At 37.6% G+C, this 20,379-nt stretch overlaps 2 protein-coding genes across 2 annotated transcripts; one reads left to right on the top strand and one right to left on the bottom strand.

Annotated features, from left to right (window-relative positions):
• The first annotated feature begins 22 nt into the window (after window positions 1–22).
• Window positions 23–4,966, top strand: LOC111457090 (pyruvate dehydrogenase E1 component subunit beta-3, chloroplastic). The gene is made up of 4 exons (XM_023099234.1): window positions 23–415; window positions 499–599; window positions 702–745; window positions 3,631–4,966. Exons 1-4 carry the CDS (start codon window positions 307–309, stop codon window positions 4,601–4,603), a joined length of 1,227 nt encoding a protein of 408 aa, XP_022955002.1. The 5' UTR covers window positions 23–306; the 3' UTR covers window positions 4,604–4,966.
• Window positions 4,967–6,501: 1,535 nt separating this feature from the next.
• On the bottom strand, window positions 6,502–17,920 carry LOC111457039 (cullin-4-like). Its single transcript, XM_023099160.1, has 17 exons — window positions 17,437–17,920; window positions 16,567–16,682; window positions 16,099–16,445; window positions 12,277–12,457; window positions 10,413–10,535; window positions 10,021–10,308; window positions 9,332–9,457; window positions 9,093–9,194; window positions 8,896–8,949; window positions 8,654–8,760; window positions 8,500–8,560; window positions 8,283–8,414; window positions 7,993–8,130; window positions 7,821–7,901; window positions 7,656–7,736; window positions 7,414–7,494; window positions 6,502–6,852 (listed from the first exon to the last, which is right to left on the bottom strand). The coding sequence occupies exons 1-17, from the start codon at window positions 17,810–17,812 to the stop codon at window positions 6,739–6,741; spliced, it is 2,508 nt and encodes an 835-aa protein (XP_022954928.1). The 5' UTR covers window positions 17,813–17,920; the 3' UTR covers window positions 6,502–6,738.
• Between the last annotated feature and the right edge of the window lie 2,459 nt (window positions 17,921–20,379).

Raw genomic sequence — 20,379 nt, 5'->3', positions numbered from 1 at the left:
AAAAAAAGGGGTTTTTTTTTTTTTTTTTTTTGGAGGTGGCGATGAAATCGAAGTGGAGCATGTGGATGTGGGCGATGATATTCCTGCAGTTAAATCGCCAATCTCTGCGAGGAACACACTGCCTGAAGAAGACGAAGAAGCAGCGAATACTGTAACGGAGCTCGATTTCTTCTCCTTTCCCCCTTGATTCCTCCGCCGCCGCCCTCCACCATTTCCCTTTTCGTTTCATATAAATTCCTCTTCTCCCTGCCACCCGCTTCACAATCTCTCTTCCTCCCCATCCGCTCTGCTCTCTACACATCGGATATGGCGACTGTTTTCCAGGGGCTTGCAGTTCGTACGCCTTTCTCCCCTCCCAATGCCTTAGATTCCAACAAATCCCTCCTTCACCCTCCCAGATCCCTCTCCGTTTCTGGTAATTTCTTTCTTCTTTCTCTTTTCTTTTCCTTCCATGCTTCTTGAGTCTCTTATACTTGTTTTTTTTTTCATTTGATTTAGACAGGAAGGGTGGGTTGTTCATTGTTCGATCTGAGGGAAGAACTAACCATGTACTCAGGCCTAGATCTCGCTCTGACCAGTTCATCACTAGTGCAGTTGCGGTTAGTTGCTTGCTTCCCCTCCTCCTCTCTTTCGTTTTTTTTTCTGTTTTTACTGCTTAATCAAACCCCACTTCGTTGTACTAAATTTATCTTTTTTGTTAGACCAAGGCTGATAGTTCCTCTGCTTCCACAGCATCGAAGCCAGGGTATGCTTCTCATCATTCCTGTAATTAACACCTGAACTTACTATACTTGACTTGATTATTCAAAGTAATAGAATTGCTGAAGCGTTGTTATTGTATTTGATAAGGGATTTGTGGGATGAGGGAATTATTTGATAATTATGTTAACTTTTGACTACAGTATTGGGAATTGGGATCTCTTTTCCTCTGAAACTGCATGATTTGTTTCGGATTTGGAAACTCTGTTGCAAACGCTTAATGCCTAAATATCTTCTGAGCTTTACTTTATTGAGCACTTCGCCACTATTGTTGTGGAAGGATGTGTTGGGGATAATAGGCCTGTGGTACTTCGCCACTATTTTAGAGCTATAGCCTTGTCTTTTAACATGGACCTTTCACGAGAAATTCAAGTCAACCATGTTGGACTTTTTCGAAGATGTTCTTAGCAATTACTTCCTTTGCTTCACGAGCTTGAAGTCATCCATTGTTTCACTGGAAAATAAAATGATAAAGTCAGTGATTTGGCAATTAGCCGTAAAAGCTGATTCATTGGGAGCAATTTTACCATGAAGAATGTCCTTCGGTCTGATGGCAAGTACTGTAGAGGTGACCATGAGACTCGACAAATATATGAAGTTAAGACAACTAGCAATGTTTGAAGAGCTTGAAGATATGGAAGGATTTGGTGGGCTATATCTGGTGGAAGAGGATGGGATCCTAAGAGCTTAGGAAGTCGTGTTCAAAATTAGGACATAAGAATAATATTAGACATGACTTTAGCTCGTTGGATACGTATTTGAGCAGGTCTGGATGTATCCTTGTCCTACACATGTTCGACATGGACACGCTACCTAAAACAGTCTTTATGGTTTAGATGAGGTGTGTGTTTTGTAGGAGAGACACAGGGTATCAGGATTTGGATCTCCTTCTTCATCGATGCTTTTCTTTTAGACAATTTGGTTCAAGCCTTCTTGGTAATGCCTTGGCTTTTGGTTCTGCCTAGGAAGAGGTGCTTCTTTTCTGGATGGTTTTCTTTCTCACACCTTCTCATTTAGGGACTCGGGGAGGGTTTTCGGTTGGTAGGTCAGTTGTAATAATGTTGGAGAGCGTTGCCTGTGTATTACCTTGATGTTTGCGAAGGCTTCCCAGCCTCCCTTTTCTTTCAAGTATCTTGATGCTATTGTCTTGCGTCCTTCCTATTCTTGCTTCTGAAATTTGGTCTCTCAATAGAATCATCCTCAGATGTTCTGTATGTATTTATTTTATATCTGTGCATGTGCAATGTGATTTTCTAGTCCCTCTGCATTTGGATTCAGTATACATATTCATAAAAGACAACCAAGTTTTTAGTAGTGAAATTATGCTCTCAGGACTGTCTGAGAGACTGAACACATTGTGCACCGAAGTAGCTCACGTCGTGCTTGTTTGTTTATTCAATCAATGATGGTTCTGAAATTCTGCTATGTTTCATGTGTGATATTTCTTATTTATTTTTTTTATCAGGAACAATTTCATACAAAATTTACAAAAAAAAAGAAAAAAAAAAAAGAAAAAAAAAGGGAACAATTTCATATAAGATGGTGATTACAAAAAGCTTTCCGAGTTGATTAAAAGGAAAGCATGCCCATAAGAAACAAAGAGATTGGACAGTTTACACTAAGAAATAACATAATAAATAATGAGATTGAAAAACCCTTTAAAGGTGTACTCTTTATCCAAACAAGCCCATTGGATTCATTCCTTCCATAAAACCCAAACGAAGGCCAAGGTGATGTGCTTCCAAAGCAGTGCTTTAGCATTGTTAAAGGGGTGATCTGTCTGAAAAGTTGATAAGATCCTTTAATATAACTAGGAATTGTCAAATACGAGCCAAAAACTTCGAGAATTTTGCTACAGAAATTCCAAGCAAGCGGGCAATGAATGAATTTCTGCTTTTGTGCTTCGCCATCAGCCTTGCATAAGAAACACCAGCCTGAGGAAATGGCCAAGTAAGGTAGTATTCGCCTTTGAAGGATATTTTTAGTTAGGATGGCTCTTTGAGAAATTTCCTAAAGAAAAAACTTGATCTTCTTTGGGTAACTATCTTTCCAAATATCTATATACAAACATGTCTCCAAGAGGTTAATTGAGTTGACCATATCATAAAGCAGAGATTTGATGGAGAAGGAACCATTTGAATTAGGAACCCATCTTCATGGATATTCCCTTTGTAAGAGACAATTGGTGCAAGATCGAGACTGAGATCGTTCCATCTCCATGCCTTTCAACTTTCTCCCAAGTTAGCTTTTAAAAGTGGCTCCACACCTCTTTAACCATTGCCTTCTTGCAATGTAGTTTTTATTTATGGGTAATTTGCTTTGTATTGGTGAGAATCCAATGCCCTGAAAACCTAAGGGTTCCTCCGCAAGGTTCGTCCACGGAGGGTGAGTCAGGGCCTAAGATTAGGCCGAAAGGCATAGTCAATGGACAACAAGTGAATATTCCTGTACTACTTGTTGGTCCCAAGGGACGGAGGAGGTTAGGTTAGCCGAAAGATGGTTATTGGTTCAAGGACGCAAGGTGCCTTTGTTTTTTCAAGGTAAGAAGGGGTAGAGAAAATACCTCGAGCCAATGTTCAAGTACCAGGCGCTACGGCACTGAAGTATCCCATGCCATACTCCTAGAAAAAGCTTGTGTGGAGACAAGGAATGGGGAGAGATGATTGCATTACCACATCTAGTTTAAATAGTACTTACTTATTTTGTTACAATTTTGTGTCGTTAATTTGAGTCATGTCATTGAATTACCATACATGTTGATCGACAAACTATACGGCCCTGCGGCCCTTCTCATGTATCAGTTGTGCCACAATTCTAAATACATGCTGTCAAAATTTCTGTTGCATTTAATCTCTTCATTCTTCTTCTCAGGCATGAACTCTTGCTTTTTGAAGCACTAAGAGAAGGTTTGGAGGAAGAAATGGATAGGGACCCATGTGTTTGTGTCATGGGTGAAGACGTCGGTCACTATGGTGGTTCTTATAAGGTAACCAAAGGTCTAGCTACCAAATACGGGGATCTTAGAGTTCTCGATACGCCTATTGCAGAGAACTCCTTCACAGGTATGGGTATTGGAGCTGCCATGACTGGGCTGAGGCCAATTGTTGAGGGAATGAACATGGGATTTCTTCTTCTTGCATTCAACCAAATCTCTAACAATTGTGGAATGCTTCACTACACATCTGGCGGCCAGTTCAAGATACCAATAGTTATTCGTGGCCCCGGTGGAGTTGGGCGTCAACTTGGTGCTGAGCACTCGCAACGTCTCGAATCATATTTTCAGTCGATCCCTGGAATCCAGATGGTTGCTTGTTCCACACCCTACAATGCAAAAGGCTTGATGAAAGCTGCAATCAGGAGTGACAACCCAGTGATCCTCTTTGAACATGTTTTGCTTTACAACTTAAAAGAGAGAATCCCAGATGAAGAATACATCTGTTCTCTCGAGGAAGCCGAGATGGTTAGACCTGGCGAGCATGTCACAATATTGACATATTCCCGGATGAGGTATCATGTGATGCAAGCTGCTAAAACTCTTGTAAACAAAGGTTACGATCCGGAAGTAATCGACATCAGGTCGTTGAAGCCCTTCGATCTTCACACGATTGGGAACTCCGTGAAGAAAACTCATCGAGTACTGATCGTTGAGGAGTGCATGAGAACCGGAGGAATTGGCGCTAGTTTGACAGCAGCGATCACCGAGAACTTCCACGATTACTTGGATGCGCCAATCGTATGCTTGTCTTCTCAGGATGTGCCAACTCCTTATGCAGGGACTTTGGAAGATTGGACTGTGGTACAGCCTGCGCAGATTGTCACTGCAGTTGAACAGCTTTGCCAATAATTTAGTTAATGCAAGCAGAAGAGCTATGGAAGTTAGCGTCGAAGACGTCGTTCGTCTTCAGTGATAGAAGAGTTATTTCTCTTTGCGTCGCATCGAGTTAGCGTTAATGAAGATTTCACTCTCCATATCTCTGAGCAATTTTTCATTATTGAAAACTTATGCAACTGTTTGATTGTTTGTTTTGTTTGAACTCTTTCTTTCCCCCATGGTTCCATTTTTCTTTAGTACTTGTTTTTGTAATGTTCTTTCGCAGATAGGGCCGAGTAATATGGAATTGTTGATCAGTTTAATAGGATCTATGATCCATTTTTAGTATCACGTAATTGAAGGTTTATTGACCGTGGCTGTCTCCTTTCAAACCCACAAATTATGTGTTTGTTCCACTATTGATTCTACAGATGTCTATGAATCGGGGATGTAGAAGTCTTAAAATTTCTCTTATTTTTTTTTAAGAATCGAGGATTTCGATAGGGAAGGTAACGATCTGATTTTCTTATTGAAAACAAGGTCGTCATTGCATGTAATGTCATGTCTAATATGCACTCAGGGTCGCCATTGCATGCAAGTCATATCTAATATGCACTAAGTTCAAGTCATGTCTAATATGCACTAAGTTCATTTAAAACATTTTGTATACAATGTTAAATAATAAAGTAACCATAAAAAAAATAGCAGAAATAAAATAACAAAAATAACTTAAGGGCTATCCGTACCCAAAAACACTGTACTCTAGTAATCTAATTTTAGGGGCTACAATTTATATAAATGCAGCTCCTACCTTTAATCTAGTAATCTAACTTTAGGGGCTACAATTTATATAAATGCAACTATCCTACCTTTGATCTCATGACCTCCACTGTAATGTCGTCGGCTGTCAAGGGGTACTTTACCTTTACTTGAAAAATAAGCACGTATCTTGAGTATTTTAAGAAAAAATACAATCACATGCAATCGTGTTTGAGACCTATCATGAAATTAAAACATTATTTCATGGTCTTGGTCGCAACTTCCACTATGGATAGAATTAGATGTGTAAGTACCTATCTACACATGGCCTACGCGCACATGAACCCTCAAACGAGCTCGTATACGTACTCTTAGACCTGGCTTACAACTAATGTAAACCCACACTGCTAGTATATCATGGAGGGAAGGGAGTGTGCATAGTATTGTGGTGTCTATAATACTATTTCATAACATCATGATGGACATAAATGTTGTGAGACACATATTTGTGCTAACTATGACGGTAAAGTATCTCAATGCACGTGATCATACAATATGCATGAAGCCCCATAGTTTAAAATCATGACATGTATCCATGATACAATACATATTTTCGTTCATTTCATACCTAACATAATCATTTCATGTTAAATACATATTTTCGTTCATTTCATCCCTAACATAATCATTTCATGTCATAACATTATGTCATTACATAAGGTAGAGTACAATATGATACCATACTTTCATAATATGTCACATTCAACAATGTCACAACTTGTCAACATGATGTTCCATAAAATGACATATTTCATCATAAGAGTACACCATAACATAATAAACAAACATAACAATCACAAGATAATACTCGTGCAAGGACCATAGGGCATGCACTGTTCCCGAACAATTCATCCAACTCAAATACTAGTGAAGAAGTCACTTACCTGGTAGGTCAAGGTCAAAGTTACTATTCTTGATACTAGCTTGAATATGTTTCTCAGTGTTCAATTCAACTTTAGATCCGTCAACTCGATGATTTATGTTAAAACAAAATGACTTCAAAGATTGGCCAGTGACCCAATTATTGTATCTACTCGATTCCTAATCGTACTTCCCAAAGAATTTTCATAAAACTACAATTGGGATCTCTTTGTTTTAATATAACTTTTGGGTGTAAACTTGATAAGATGATTTCATGAGATACACAACTTTCACCAGAAACGCCAGAAGAGATTTAAAGAGACAAAATTATGCCTTTACAATCATCAACGTCCAACATACATAACCAAAAATATTGAAACTAAAATTCTTTCTGTACATTAATTTGACAAAGGGATTGATGAAGAACATCCCGCCCTCCTTCCAACGCCCGAAATTTTCGGTGTTGTTCGCAAGGGGAAAACACTATTTTAGGCAAGGTAATTGTATATCTGTGGGTTGCTCTTGTCACGTTCTAGGTACTCTCTATCGATAAGACTTTCAATCCGCTTCTTCAAATCCGCTGGCTTTATTGGAAACTTTAACTGTGTTCAACATACCACATAAATCCAGTTCAATATCAAGAGTCAAGATATTACACACTTCTCAGTTCCTCCAAACAAACCAGAATCAGATAGCCATTTTCGCTTTCATTTATAGGTGGAAGAACGTCAAGGAGTTGAAAGAAGTGCCATTTAATGAAAAGTGTTTCTTGTCGGGAAAAATAAAGAATAATATGGACTAAGAATGCACGAGGTGTTTTTACCTATCAAGCATAACTCAACTGATTAAGACATTATATCTCAGCTAAAAAGACAAAGGTTTGAATCTCTAGCCCCTACATATTGTTGAAACAAAAAACAAAGCCATTTTCGCTTTCATTTATAGGTGGAAGAAACGTCGAGTTATCAGAAGTGTCATTTAATGAAAAGTGTTTCTTGTTGGAAAAAATAACGAATAATATGGACTAGGAATGCATGAGGCCTTTTTTACCTATCAAGCATAACTCAACGATTAAGACATTACATCTCAACTAAAAAAACAAAGGTTTGAATCTCTAGCCCCTACGTAATGTTGAAACAAAAAAAACGAATAGTGTCTTGTACCTGTTGGAATAGTTCAGTTATCAGAAGGGTGTGACTCAACACTTTTCGGGTTTTCATTATTCGAACAATAGCGGCATCAACCTGCAGATGGCACACAACTAATTTAGGGGTATACGAATCCGTAATCTACTATTAATCTGCTGTTTGGTCAGAGAATAGTAACAAGCCTTTCAAGTCTTATTCTTCTCTTCGATTCTAAGTTTACATTCAAGTTCAAAGAACTATAGAGAAAAATGGTTAACCTGATATTGACGGTCCTGAAAGACTCTTTCAGTTGTGCTGGTATTCTCTTCTACTGTTTCCTTCATCTGAATTGCATTGACCTGCATCGCACACGATAATAAATGTAGTTTCAGACGTTGGTATAACACGATCATTCCGAGTGGGCAAAATGAAAATCGACGTACCTTAAGACGGTAGAGGGGAGCAGTAAACACTTCATTGAACACGAACGAATCATGGTCCTCCACGTCTCTACCTTTGGGTATCTAAATATATGATGGAGAGAGAAAAGGAGTTTAAATTCATAATTCATTTATATTTTCTCCCAGAAAAGACATTGAATGAAGATGTCTCCACCTTTTGCAGTACTCTAACTTTTCCACAGGCAAGTGATTGTAAAGTCCTCCTGAGTTCTTTATCCTCAATTCCAGTAGATTCTCTAATGTCTTGAAAACTGAGCTTCTCAGCGTCGTTGAAAAGCATTAAAACCACGGTCTGGACGACAATGCACAGTTTAAATCTTTCGACGTGGTTAGAAAATATGATGATTTCCCGCCCCATTTCATCCAAGAGAGACAAGGAAGAGTAATAAAAAAAGGTCCCACAGAATCCCTAAAAACAACCATAATGCCCAAAAGTAAACTCACCTGAAAAAGGGAAACGGCCAACTCTTTTCTACCTTTTGGGAACTCAGCTTTCAACACACAGTGGCCTAATGAATTATGCCACATTAAGCGTCTCCCACTGTACTTGCTCAAATAGAACTCTTTGAAAATGTCCTACAACACAAAGCAAGGAAATCAAAGAATTACTCCAAATTACATGTACTCTTAAAGATCCATACTATTGTTTATTGATATCAACCTGGTAGACATTCAATTCGTGGGGAAGCCTAACGTCCATGGGAGGATAAGTTGGCCAATACCTACAGATGACCAATAGATTATTAAAATTCTTGTTAAAGGCGGAACAATGAAATAGAGCTAATCAGTAAATAACAACAATAATTACAACTTACCCAGTAGTTAAGACATGAACACTCATTTCAATCCCCATGGGGAGCTTTGTCCTCGCTTGGGATGATTGCTTGAAAGATTCATTGATCTCTTTAGACAATTCTATGTCCTAATACAATACACCAGAAAATGAATTTCAGGAGATGGTGAAAACTAACCACAATTCACAACTATTCGGCATTGTGTCAAAAACAAAATCACAATTGTTGGAGAAATCTTGAAAATAAATTTCAGAAGTATGCACCTTAAACATTCCTTCAAGTTTGTTTGTAAACTGACTACCACACTCGGTCTTAAGCTGCAATGAAGAAAAAAGAACTAGTTAGCATTATTAAAACAACTACGAGCTAAAGAATTGGACAAACAAACTGTTGGCATGATTAGTAAATAAAACTCAACAATCACTATTGAAATTTGAAACAAGGAAAACTAGTCCCCGACTTTGGAGATCATAGACTTCTCTGCATCAATGGAAGCACTCTTTCCTAGAAGAAGCCTCTTCGCTAGATCCTTCTTGTAAAAGGCTTCAAACACATCTTTGCCCTACATTGAACAAAATCAGGCAAGCTGTAAAAATTGTTTTCTTCATGTCAATTACAAGTGCGCATAAGCTATGGCAAAATAAAATAGCAAGTGGCCGAAAAATAATTTGAGATGAATTAGACAAATATGATAACTACCTGAATAAACCTGAACAGAACCAACACTTTGTCCAGGGTACCCTCCAATTCTTCTTCAGACGTACCCTTATTTCCAGCACGGAGTTTTTCATCAAGAAACTTTGCAATCAGTTCGGCAGGACGATTCTACAGAAGGAAAATATTCGGCTGTTAGATCATATAATTGAACATAGACCTGCAGCTGAAATGATGATACAAAAGAAAATGTTAAAAGTATGTTAAGACACGCAAAGCTGATGAGGAAATCAAAACTAGGTCTTGAAAGTAATATAGATTAGCAGAATTAATTCACATATCGATAAAAGTTTGGTCCATAGTTTTTACAACTTATGATTATGAGTAAGATCAAAGTCCAGTTTATCACATTACATCTGAAGAAAAAAGAGTTGAACACTTCCTGCAAATCATGCTATAGCACTTGGCTCAGCAGATATTGTTGCTTATTCACCTCGTCGCGCAATAAGGTGAACATTAGTTCTCAATGTTTTTCTTTCTCAACATTATCAGATATACGCTTTTAAACAAGGGTGACAAAGTACACCAGATAGAATAATACCAATTACAAGGTTATTAATTCAATAATGTTGCAGTTTAAGAATGTGTTTGCACCACTTATTTTAATTATCTTCAACAATTAATGGGAACATGCTGAAAAGAAAACAAGAACACAAACATGGAGAGAGTAGTACCTGACGAAGATTAATCAGATGCTCAAACGAATCCTTTATCGTATTGCAAAAAGCTTCATTCTTGGAAAAACTTTCTTCCCATATTGTATCAAGAGAAGCCTTAAATTCTAAAAGCGATGGGACCATATCCTTGTCCTTCTCATCATCCATGACAATATTTTGCCCAGTTCTTCGTATATATGAGCTAAGGGCTTGTCTTAGTGATTCAAGGGCATTGACCCTTGAAATAAGGTTGTACATTCTCAGAAGGTCTCCCATACGATTCCCATCCATCAGCAATGTAAAACCCTAACGCCAAAAAAGATTCTAAACAAATATATTCTGCAAGAAGACAATGTAGGAGCGAACAAGAATTTATGGAAGAATAAAGAAAATTGAGTTATTGATGGAACCTTATCAAGAATTGCAGATATATGACGTTCAAGGAGTTGTCTTTCTGTAGTTGCTATCAGTGGCTTTCTTGTACTTGAATCAAGGTAGTGCAAACATCTATCTTGCTCTGCCTGCAACCTCCCCTGGAACAACAGATGCAGAACTAGAATTAACATAAATATATGATTAGTGAGAAACACAAGAAGGAAGATTAACATTCGGTTCTTCAATGGACAGAATGCGCAATCTTTTTTATGCCAAGGAATCAACCAACCCCTTCATATTCATTAACTATGAGATTCAAAACTAAGAACTACTACTTAACCTACAATTCTGATCGACTTGCGATACTGCAAATTGCAGGTAAGTAGCCTCCAACATTTACCAAGCGATGTTCTCTTACTATTTATGCAATCAAGAGATGTCCAATGTTCATTAGTGCAGAGTGTCCAACTGGGATTAAGAACGCGCATCCCCTTAATTCCAACTGGATTCAGCTTGGGAATACAAAAAAGAGGAAGAAAAGAAAATTAAGAGAAGGTCCACTTTAATGTCCAACCTAGAAAACTTCAGCCCCTTTATTCCAGACCCGTTCTGATTTCCAGAACCTCGGAAGAGACCCCATGAGGCCAAACTCCTCCATCAACCGAAGCCACCCTTTAGCGGCAAAAACACAATGAAGAAGAATATGATAGAATGACTATCCTTGGAACATAAGTTGCAGACCAGCCCCTTTTTTCTTATTTTTACAATTACGAGAGCATTTTCCTAATTTCTACCTTGAACTTAGGTTTGATTTCCAATCATTGCTCCCTACTTTTTTGCTTTAAAAAAAGATTTGGGCAAGGTACAACTCTGGTCCTAGTGTTTATTTGGTCTTTGAAGTTTGAAATATAGTTCTAAGGAGTCCTGAACCTATTGACCGTTGGTTGACACCAAAATACTAGGTTGTTAATTATTGACATAGATTGCTTATTTGTAATTTTTTTAAATTATATTGAACGACATTAAAATAGTAAAAAGTTTCGAAAAGGAAACATTACAATTCGGGAAATCTGCTCCTCCATGCAACTGATAACACCCAACCTATCAAAACGTTTCTACAACCTCATACTGAAGCTTCTGATGGCAGAGCAATGACTTGAGATTGCAACCCGGCTTTTAAATCACCCACCCGATTCATTTGTTGTTCAATCATAGAACAAAACTGAGGAAACTGGGAGATCAAAATGGAGTGGATCGACGATGAAGGCATAGAACAAATTGAGCAACATATTCATCTTCAATTTGATTAAATTCATCATGCTTCTTCTACTTGACTCTTCAATTGCTCGTTTGTTCACGAGGATTTTGATGTGATTGGGAATGAGAATGGAGAGGAGAGGATTTATAAAGGGGGTAGTGTGTGTTTATGGATAGGGGAGTTTCCTTCTTTTTAGATTCCAAAGTTTGAGAGGGGGTTGTTCGTGTTTTCATTTTACCGTAGCTGTCGGCTGGAGGAGGAGAAGAAAGGAGAAAGGAAGAGAAAAGGAACGAGTACGGAAGAGGGAAAAGGAAAAGGAAGTTAAAAAAAAAAAAAAATTACCTAAGCCAAAAATAGTATGAAAATTGAAACCTCAACTAAAAATTGCCACATCAACATGGTACCTAATTTTTAGGTAAGTCAACTAATATTCAACTTAACTCAGGACCATTTAGAACCATTTTTCAATCCTTCAGGACAAAAATTTAGATTTTGAAACCCCAGAGACCAAATAAACACCAACCTCATACCAGAGGTACTAAAAGTGTATTTTTCCCAAAAGATTTACTGCGTACTTAATCAATGTATAATCATGGCTAAGAAAATGAGCAAGATTATCACAAAGATAGATGAATGCAAACCTCTGCATGCTTTAAATATTCTGAAACGTCTGACTGCTGCATGTGTTTCATGCCTTCAGCAGCATAAAACTCCGAAGTGTATTCAAGGAATGGCTTTTCAAAGCTCTCTGAGTAAATTCCTAGCGCAGTAAACATCTTCAAAAGGTGGTTGAGGAGAGTCCGATTAACTGCTTCACCTAGCCTAAAAGACCATTTAAAGATCCCTGTTAGTCAATTATTTTACATAATATATGTATAATGTGGAATAATCTAATAGATAAACTAATTGTACAAAAAAAAAAAAAAAAAAAAACTTTTATATTTTACTTCATAATGAATATTCAAACCTCAGTAAAATTGGCTTATGTTTTTTTATGAAATTCTGAAATTCTAATGCATTGTGGAAAACAGCAAAGAATCCAATATAAAGTAATCTACACTTGCAAATTTGTAATGTCTCGTTAGGATTGCACGCAGTAGATAATTCCCAGGGATGAGAAGTAAAGGAATGGGAAGATTCACCCATATAGGGATTACTGATCGGTAATGTGTCAGTGTCACTAATATAAAATTTTCAACCAGAGGGATGTATAATCCAGGGTGTTTACAAAAGACCTTCCCAATTTGCAATGAGGGAGATATAACTATAGGAAGTAAAAATATTAGACAATTTACACCAAGATATAGCTTGGTAAACAACATTGTCGAAAAGTTTTGTGTAGGTTTGTGTCTTTTCTGCAAATATTCTCTGATTTATTTCTTTCCATAGATTCCAAAAGAAAGTCATGATGAAGTTTTTCCATAATAGGGCTTTTGCGTTCTTGAAAGGGTGGTACGTTAAGGCCACATCCAAAAAATCCTTTACCTCCCTAAGAAATGTGAGATGTCATCCGAATATATTGAGAACCGTTGTCCAAAAATTCTGAGCGTATGTGCATTGCATAAACCAGTGACTTTGTGATTCGTTTTCTTTCTTGCATAATGGACACCAATTTGTAGAGAGAGTGATGTAAGGCATTCTTTTCTTTGAAGATTTTCACTTGTGCTGATGGTTTTATGCGCTATTTCCCAAAGGAAGAACTTCACCTTTTTAGGTTGATGTCCTTTCCATATTGTCTTTGCTAGCGTGGGATTTATTGCTTCTACTTTTTCCCCCATGTCCATCATCAAGGATTTTGTAGAAAAGACCACATCAGCGTTGGGGAGCCAAGTTAGTGAGTCTTCTTTGTTTGACAATACCACAGGGTAAGGGCAAGGGCAAGGGCAAGGCTTAATTTGGCCCACTCCGTTGCTTCATTATCCTTTAAATTCCTACCAAGCTTCAGGTCCCAAAATTTGTTGACAACAATCCACGTTTCTTTAATCGTGGCTTTTTTGCTATGAGCGAGTCTGTACAAAAGTGGATACTTCAAGGCTAGCGTGGTGTTTTCAATCCATGGGTCGGTCCAAAATGATGTGCTTCCCCCATTCCCCACCTTATGGCGAGTTCGGTTGGTGATGAGATTTTGATGTTTCTTTATGTACTTCCAAGGCCCTTTTGTAGAAGATGGATCCAAGGCCCTTTTGTAGAAGATGGAGGGGTGATTTTTGTTTGATGTAGGAGTATATTTAGCCTTTATAAGATTTCGCCATAAGGCCTTTTCTTCATGATGATATCTTCATATACATTTGGCGAGGAGAGCTTTGTTCTTCTTCCTTATCGAGAGAAGGCCAAGGCCTCCCTTTTATGTTGGAAGGTTTATAATATTCCAACGAACAAGGTGTGCGCCATCTTTCCACAAGTAATTTCTGAAAAGTCTTTCTATATCCGCGGCCACTTTTTGTGGCATTTCAAATAGAGACATGTAGAAGTAGGGAGTTTGGATAATGTGGCTTGTATTAGGGTAAGTCTTCCGCCTTTTGAAGTATAACGTGATGACCATGTTGACAACCTTCTTTCTATTTTCTCAATAATAATCTTCCAGAAGGAAAAGAATTTGTGGTTTCCTTTTAGAGGTAGTCCTAGATACATATTCAGTCATTCCCCCTTTTTACAACCATATATGCTAGCAAATTCTTCAATGATCTTTGTGCTAATATTGATGACCATGGTCTCTATTTTTTGGAGATTGATATTTTGTCTAGAGAATCCTTCGAAGGATTTTATCGTCTCAATCATGTTTTTTATGGAAGAGACATCAACCAAATCAGAAAAAAGGATTGTGTCATCTGCGAACTGAAGGTGATTGATGCTCAAGCCTTCGTTACCAATCTGAAAACCTTTTATCTACCCTTCATATTCTGCTCTTATCAATAGGCAACTGAGCCAGTCCATTACCATGATGAAGAGAAAAGAGAAAGACCGCACGTGGCATAAATCTTCCCTCTCGGTCTTCCATTGATGATGATGGAGAAATTTATGGATGAGATGCATCCTTTAATCCACCTTCACCAATTTGGGCCAAAGCCTTTTGCCATAAGAATGATTTTGAGAAAAGTCCAATCAACCTTGTCGAAGGCCTTTTCCATGTCAAGTTTAATGACTACACCTTTTTGTTTCTTTCTTTCCCGTTCATCAATGAGTTCGTTGGCCAAGAGGGATGCATCAAGAATTTGTCGCCCCTCAACAAAGACAGATATTTTTTATCATTTCAAGATATGCAATCAGCATTCCATCCCCAAACAACTATCCAGATGTTAACGCCACAGACACATCGGGTCTCAAACCAAGGGGATCATATACCCAAACTTGACTTACAAATAAATATTAATTCCATGACTTAGGAAAAATTCCTCTTATACCCAAATATTAAATAATCATATCATATCTTATCTGGTGTTACATCCAAAAATTTAGATTGATGGAAGAAGGAAGAGGCCAAAGGTGAATGAACTCAAGAAAAATTTGACAAAGATATAAAATGAATATAGATGAGGCATTTCTTAGTTCTGATGCCTTTCATTGCAGCATGTCCAATATTTTCCAAGCTGCCAACAGCTTGAAAAAAAGCAGAAAACTGAGTTGTAGTTTCTCTTAGTTCTAATTATCAAAGAATGTAGTAAGTGCCTTTCATTGTTGTGTTTGCTTGAAAAGAAGAATCTCGAGAATAAGACGGAACTTTACAACGCTAAGGAGGAGAACATGCAACTTTCTAATGAAGAAAAAGATTAGAGAAAGATATGAAGGAAGGAACTCTTTGACATCTCAATAACAAAGGGAATAAGATTGATTCAAAAAGGTAAGATCACTTGGCTAAAAAGAGGAGATGACAACCTTCTCCAATGCTAGGTGCGCATAGTTTGAAGAGAGGGAAAATTTTGTGGCTGAATGCCCTTAAAGCAATCGCTGGTCTACGGGAAGGAACAACCATATCATTCAATGCAAATAAAAAGGTTAGGAGGTCGTTGTTGACCTAATCAAATTTCTTGTTTCATTGAGAATTCATTTTGTACCAATCTCTGTAATTAACTGAAATTGTATTCTTTTTCTCTAAATCAATGAAAAGAGTTTCTCGTTACATAAACCTAACGTACACAAATAACTTTAAAAAGAAAACATCTTCTTAATTGTTTGTCGATCCTCATTCCAATCACAGAAACTTATACGAAACGACTGTCATAACCATTTTTGTCGATAGCTTATATCCTCCAGATAAACTAAGACTGCTAACAATTGTTGCAAGTATTCAAGCTTTTTCATTAAGAAATCCCTCGACTATTAACTTTATTATTAACTCAAAACGTGCATGAGAAGTCACAGTCCAAAATTAGTGTCCACAAATAAAGAAAAAACATGCAATTTCATGTGAATATGCGATATCCATAATGCTAAAAATTATTGCATCATTCAGAATAGAGATTTACCTTTCTTTCTCAATCATTCTTAATAGACCAGTAACTGTCTTGTGCTCGACTTCTGAAGATAAAGATAGATGTTTTCTGAAAAGTTGCAAGCCCATGTCCCATAATGAGCACACATTTGGTGTTTGTTTGACATACGTCCTGTCCAGATACAGGGCAATGCCACGAATCATCAACATCTGATCACAAAAATCTTGCCAACATTTCTCCACATATGCCAAGAAAACCACCAAATCTGGGCTTTGCCCAACCAAAGACTGTAATGCTGCAGATATGTGCAGTTCACACTCCTTCTCAATCCGCCGATAAAGGTTTCCACCCATTTTGTGCAAGCAAAGATCATTAACAGCCTGCATACATTATACAGCAATTGGTCAGGAGACCTCAGATATGGATAAATGACGAAATTTCAGAAACTCTCCTTTTTCAACCAAAGAAGTGGAGAAACAATTATATAGACATAAATTTGACCTGATAAAGCTTCTCGAGATCACAAGAATTAGGTTGCTTCAAGAATATAGCACATATGGCTGATTTCAACTTTGCCCATGTATCCTCCTCAAAATTAGCAGGGAGGGTCGGTTTTGCTTCATAGAGAAAAAAAGAAAAAATTGGCGAATGTAAACCATTTTCAACATGAGATTTAAGTTTAACAGTGTCTTCACTACTATTTAGAACCATCTTCTACACCACAAAAGGCTAGGCAGTAAATAAAAGCAAAAGCTAACACAGAGTATAGACGTGATCTCACTGTAATAATAGATACCAAGTTGAAGTATGTTTTTTCTTCAGCTTACCAATTTTTGGCAGATGACAAAAAATCTTCCATCATCATGAACTTCCAATTGAGATATTGGTAGAAGAGTACATATTTCTAGCTACAAAATCTACCCAAAATAATGAAATAACTTCCCCAATTCCATACGCAGAGTCCTCTTAATCTCCAAGAACATGAAATAATGTTTTATAATCCTGGTAGCTCTACCATAGAATTTCTTATGATCCACTTGAAAATTTAAATGCCGCTGTGTAGAACTCAGCAATCAGAAGGAAAATCAGCAGAAAACGTCCAATTAAAGCTCAACGACAAGTAATCTAGTATGAATGGCCACAAAAACAAAATGAATTGAATTCAACTCGAGAGCCCATGTTCAGTTACAGCTAAATTCCAAGTAATTTAAAAGTAAGAACACGAAGATATCAATCAGCAAAAACAAATTCAACCTAGAAGTCAGAAAGAACAAATTGAATCGATCACGCGAAAACAAAACCTAACCAACAAAACATCGAAAACGAATTCCCTAAACCCCACGAGTGAGGAACGAGATCTAAAGAACAGACCTTTGACAAGCTTGATGACAAGTTTCTTGGCAGGCTGAGGAAGAGTAGCTTTCTTCCGCGACAAATTGGTGGCGACGGCGCGGCTAGTGCCAATGAGAGGGGAGTCGTCGGGCTTGAGATCTTCATCTAGGGCCATGGAGGAAGGGTCGAAATCGGCGTCATCGACGAGGGCGGAGGAAGTAATGTTGGAAGAAGGGCGGTCGAGGTGGTGGAGGCCATTCTTGTTGGGGTCGAGGGAGGTGGAAAGAGGTTGGGATTTGGTTTTCTTCATAGGAGGGGAAGAGATGGAGGCGGTGGAAGTGGGTGAAGAAGAGACGACGGAGCTGGCGGCGGTGTTGGCGGTGGGGGTAGCAGAGCGTTTGGTGGGGAGAGACATGAAAGTGATCAAGAGGAGGGCATTGTCCAGTGAAGCAGAACAGAGGAAATTTTGAGCACAAAATTGAAGATTGATTTCTGAAGACCGCTCTACCCAACCAACACACGAGACAATTTCAGAATTCCCTTTTCTTTTTTTTTTTTTCTTTTTTTTATTATTATTAGCCAAAATAGGTATCGTTCGAGTTCTCGGCTTTTTGTTCGTGTTTTAGGGCAATTTCGGAAACCTAGTTTCTCTATCTAATATCCTAATATTCTCGTAGGGAATAGTAGTAGGGCTTGGATTTCGAACAAAATGAGCCCACAACACTACTGCATATATCAACCTTAAAACCGAAACCCTAATTGGGTCAACTGAAGCACGGGGTGAAAACCTAAGCTAAGATCAATACGTTTATACATTATTGTGAGGAACGCTCAAATTCGATGGTTTTAACACGTATGATTCGTAACCAACATTCAAAAAAGGTTACGCTCGTGACCAGTTTTTGATTCGTTTTTTGTGGGGTACTGTTGGCTGTTTTTTGTTCGTGTTTTTTATTACAAAGTAAATAACCACAATACCGAGATTCAGCCCAGTTGGATGAAAGCATGCGTCGTAGTCTTAAATATTTAAGTAAAAATGTTTTCATAAAACAATGTTATGGACTTACATGTTTAAGAAAAATGTCTTTAAAATAGACGTAAGTAAAAATAAAACGGTACTACCCTATACTAATCTAAGATCTACGAAATTTTAATGCGATTATCCTAAGCATGTGTCATGGTCTTTAATTGTGATGTCATCATCTGTCGTACAGGGATGTCTTGCATTTACCTAAAATATAGAAGTAGTACATGACTTGAGTATTTTAAGAAATATTCAGTACCTCACTAGTGGGGTTGGGAATGCAAACACACGCAACCATGATTATAGACCTATCATTTAAAACCATCATAAGGGTGCCCTCCAGTCTAAACAAATTAGATGTGTAGTATTTCCCTACACACGGCCCATATGTATGAGCGTGAGCCCACCAGGCGCTTCGCACACCCCCTAGGCTCATCATTGTCGGGCTAGTTGGATGTAAACGGACGTCCGGAGGTACAACAAATCCTTGAATATCATGCAAGGCATGTTCATCATCATAGTGTACACATCCGTACTCATTATTATAAGAGGAGAAGTAACCTTATATTCGGTCTCTATAGTTTTCATCTTAAATCATTCATATGACACAAACCCCACACATCCTTCACATATTACTCTAAGTAACATGTATGCATAAGTCTTTATACATTCACCATTTATAATATCATTATGGGTTGTGTATCATAAAACTCTTCATCATAATACAACATGACATCTCATACATGTACATAATCATAACATGAAATATCATATGCTCATTAACTTCTGCCTTGGTTCGTCCTCGAGTCTCGTCCAACTAGGAGATGTGCCGCTCCAATACCGTTTGTAATGCCCTATGTCCAAGATTCAAATTAGGATGATAGTTTACTTGGGCCTAAACGCTTAGAAAGTAATGTAATTGGGCCAAGCAAAGGCCCATATCGTTGGGCCTCTTAATAAAGCTTGGACTTCCAACCCAGGATAACATTCGATATTGTCCCTTTTGGACTTTCCTTCGGATTTACTCTCAAGGTTTTAAAACGTGTTTGGTAGGAAGAGGTTTCCACACCCTCATAAAGAAAGTTTCGTTACCCTCTCAAATTGATGTGAAATCTCATACAGGTATTATTCACTTAAATAACGTTCAAGTTAACTATTCCCGTCAAATACCCACGAAACGTTTTCGAATATTCTTAAAAAAAAATAGTTTCTTTTTAATTATGCTTTTTTTCGGGTCGAATTTCTACAAAGTTCTCGAAAAAAGAGTCGAAGATGATGATTAAAATCAAGTATAAAGCTTGAAATGATCACTCAAAATGAGGTGATGGATCCACACGACCCCCCAAATTCTTTCCTTTATTGAAAATAAACATGAACACACATGCCACCCTTTGGCCCTCGAAACTATTAGCGATTATTAGAGATGTTTATGGATTAGGTAAGGTCGGGTTGTGACGTTTTTTTTTTAATTTCAGCTCAATTGTTCAAGATGTAAATTTTTTTAATGTATATTTTAAAATTAACAATAAATTTGAATTGAGTTGGCTCAATCCAATCTAGTTTTAGCCGAACATGAATCAACTCAATTTATAAAATTTTCATTTATTTGAACTCAACCCAGTTGAGGATGGTCGTGAAAGAGTCTCACACAGGCTAATTAAGGGGATGATCAGTACATCTCCATCGATACGAAGCTTTCGGTAAAACCAAATTTATATTCAAAGTGAATAATATCATACCATCATGTAGGTCGTGGTTTCTAACAAACCCAACCCAAATAAGTTCACGACCGAGATTATACTCAAAGTGAACAATATCATACCATTCAGAAGTCGTGGTTTCTAATAAACCCAACCCAAATAACTTCACGACTTAACCCATATTGTACGAGCTGAATTGAGTTGATCGAACTTTCGGGTCATTTGAATTCAGTTATACATAATCAAATCGTGATGTAA

This window comes from Cucurbita moschata, unplaced genomic scaffold, assembly GCF_002738365.1.
Source record: "Cucurbita moschata cultivar Rifu unplaced genomic scaffold, Cmos_1.0 Cmo_Scf00019, whole genome shotgun sequence".
Lineage (NCBI taxonomy): Eukaryota > Viridiplantae > Streptophyta > Magnoliopsida > Cucurbitales > Cucurbitaceae > Cucurbita > Cucurbita moschata.
Note: the sequence above shows the minus strand (reverse complement) of the source record. Positions and strands in the feature narration are given on the sequence as shown.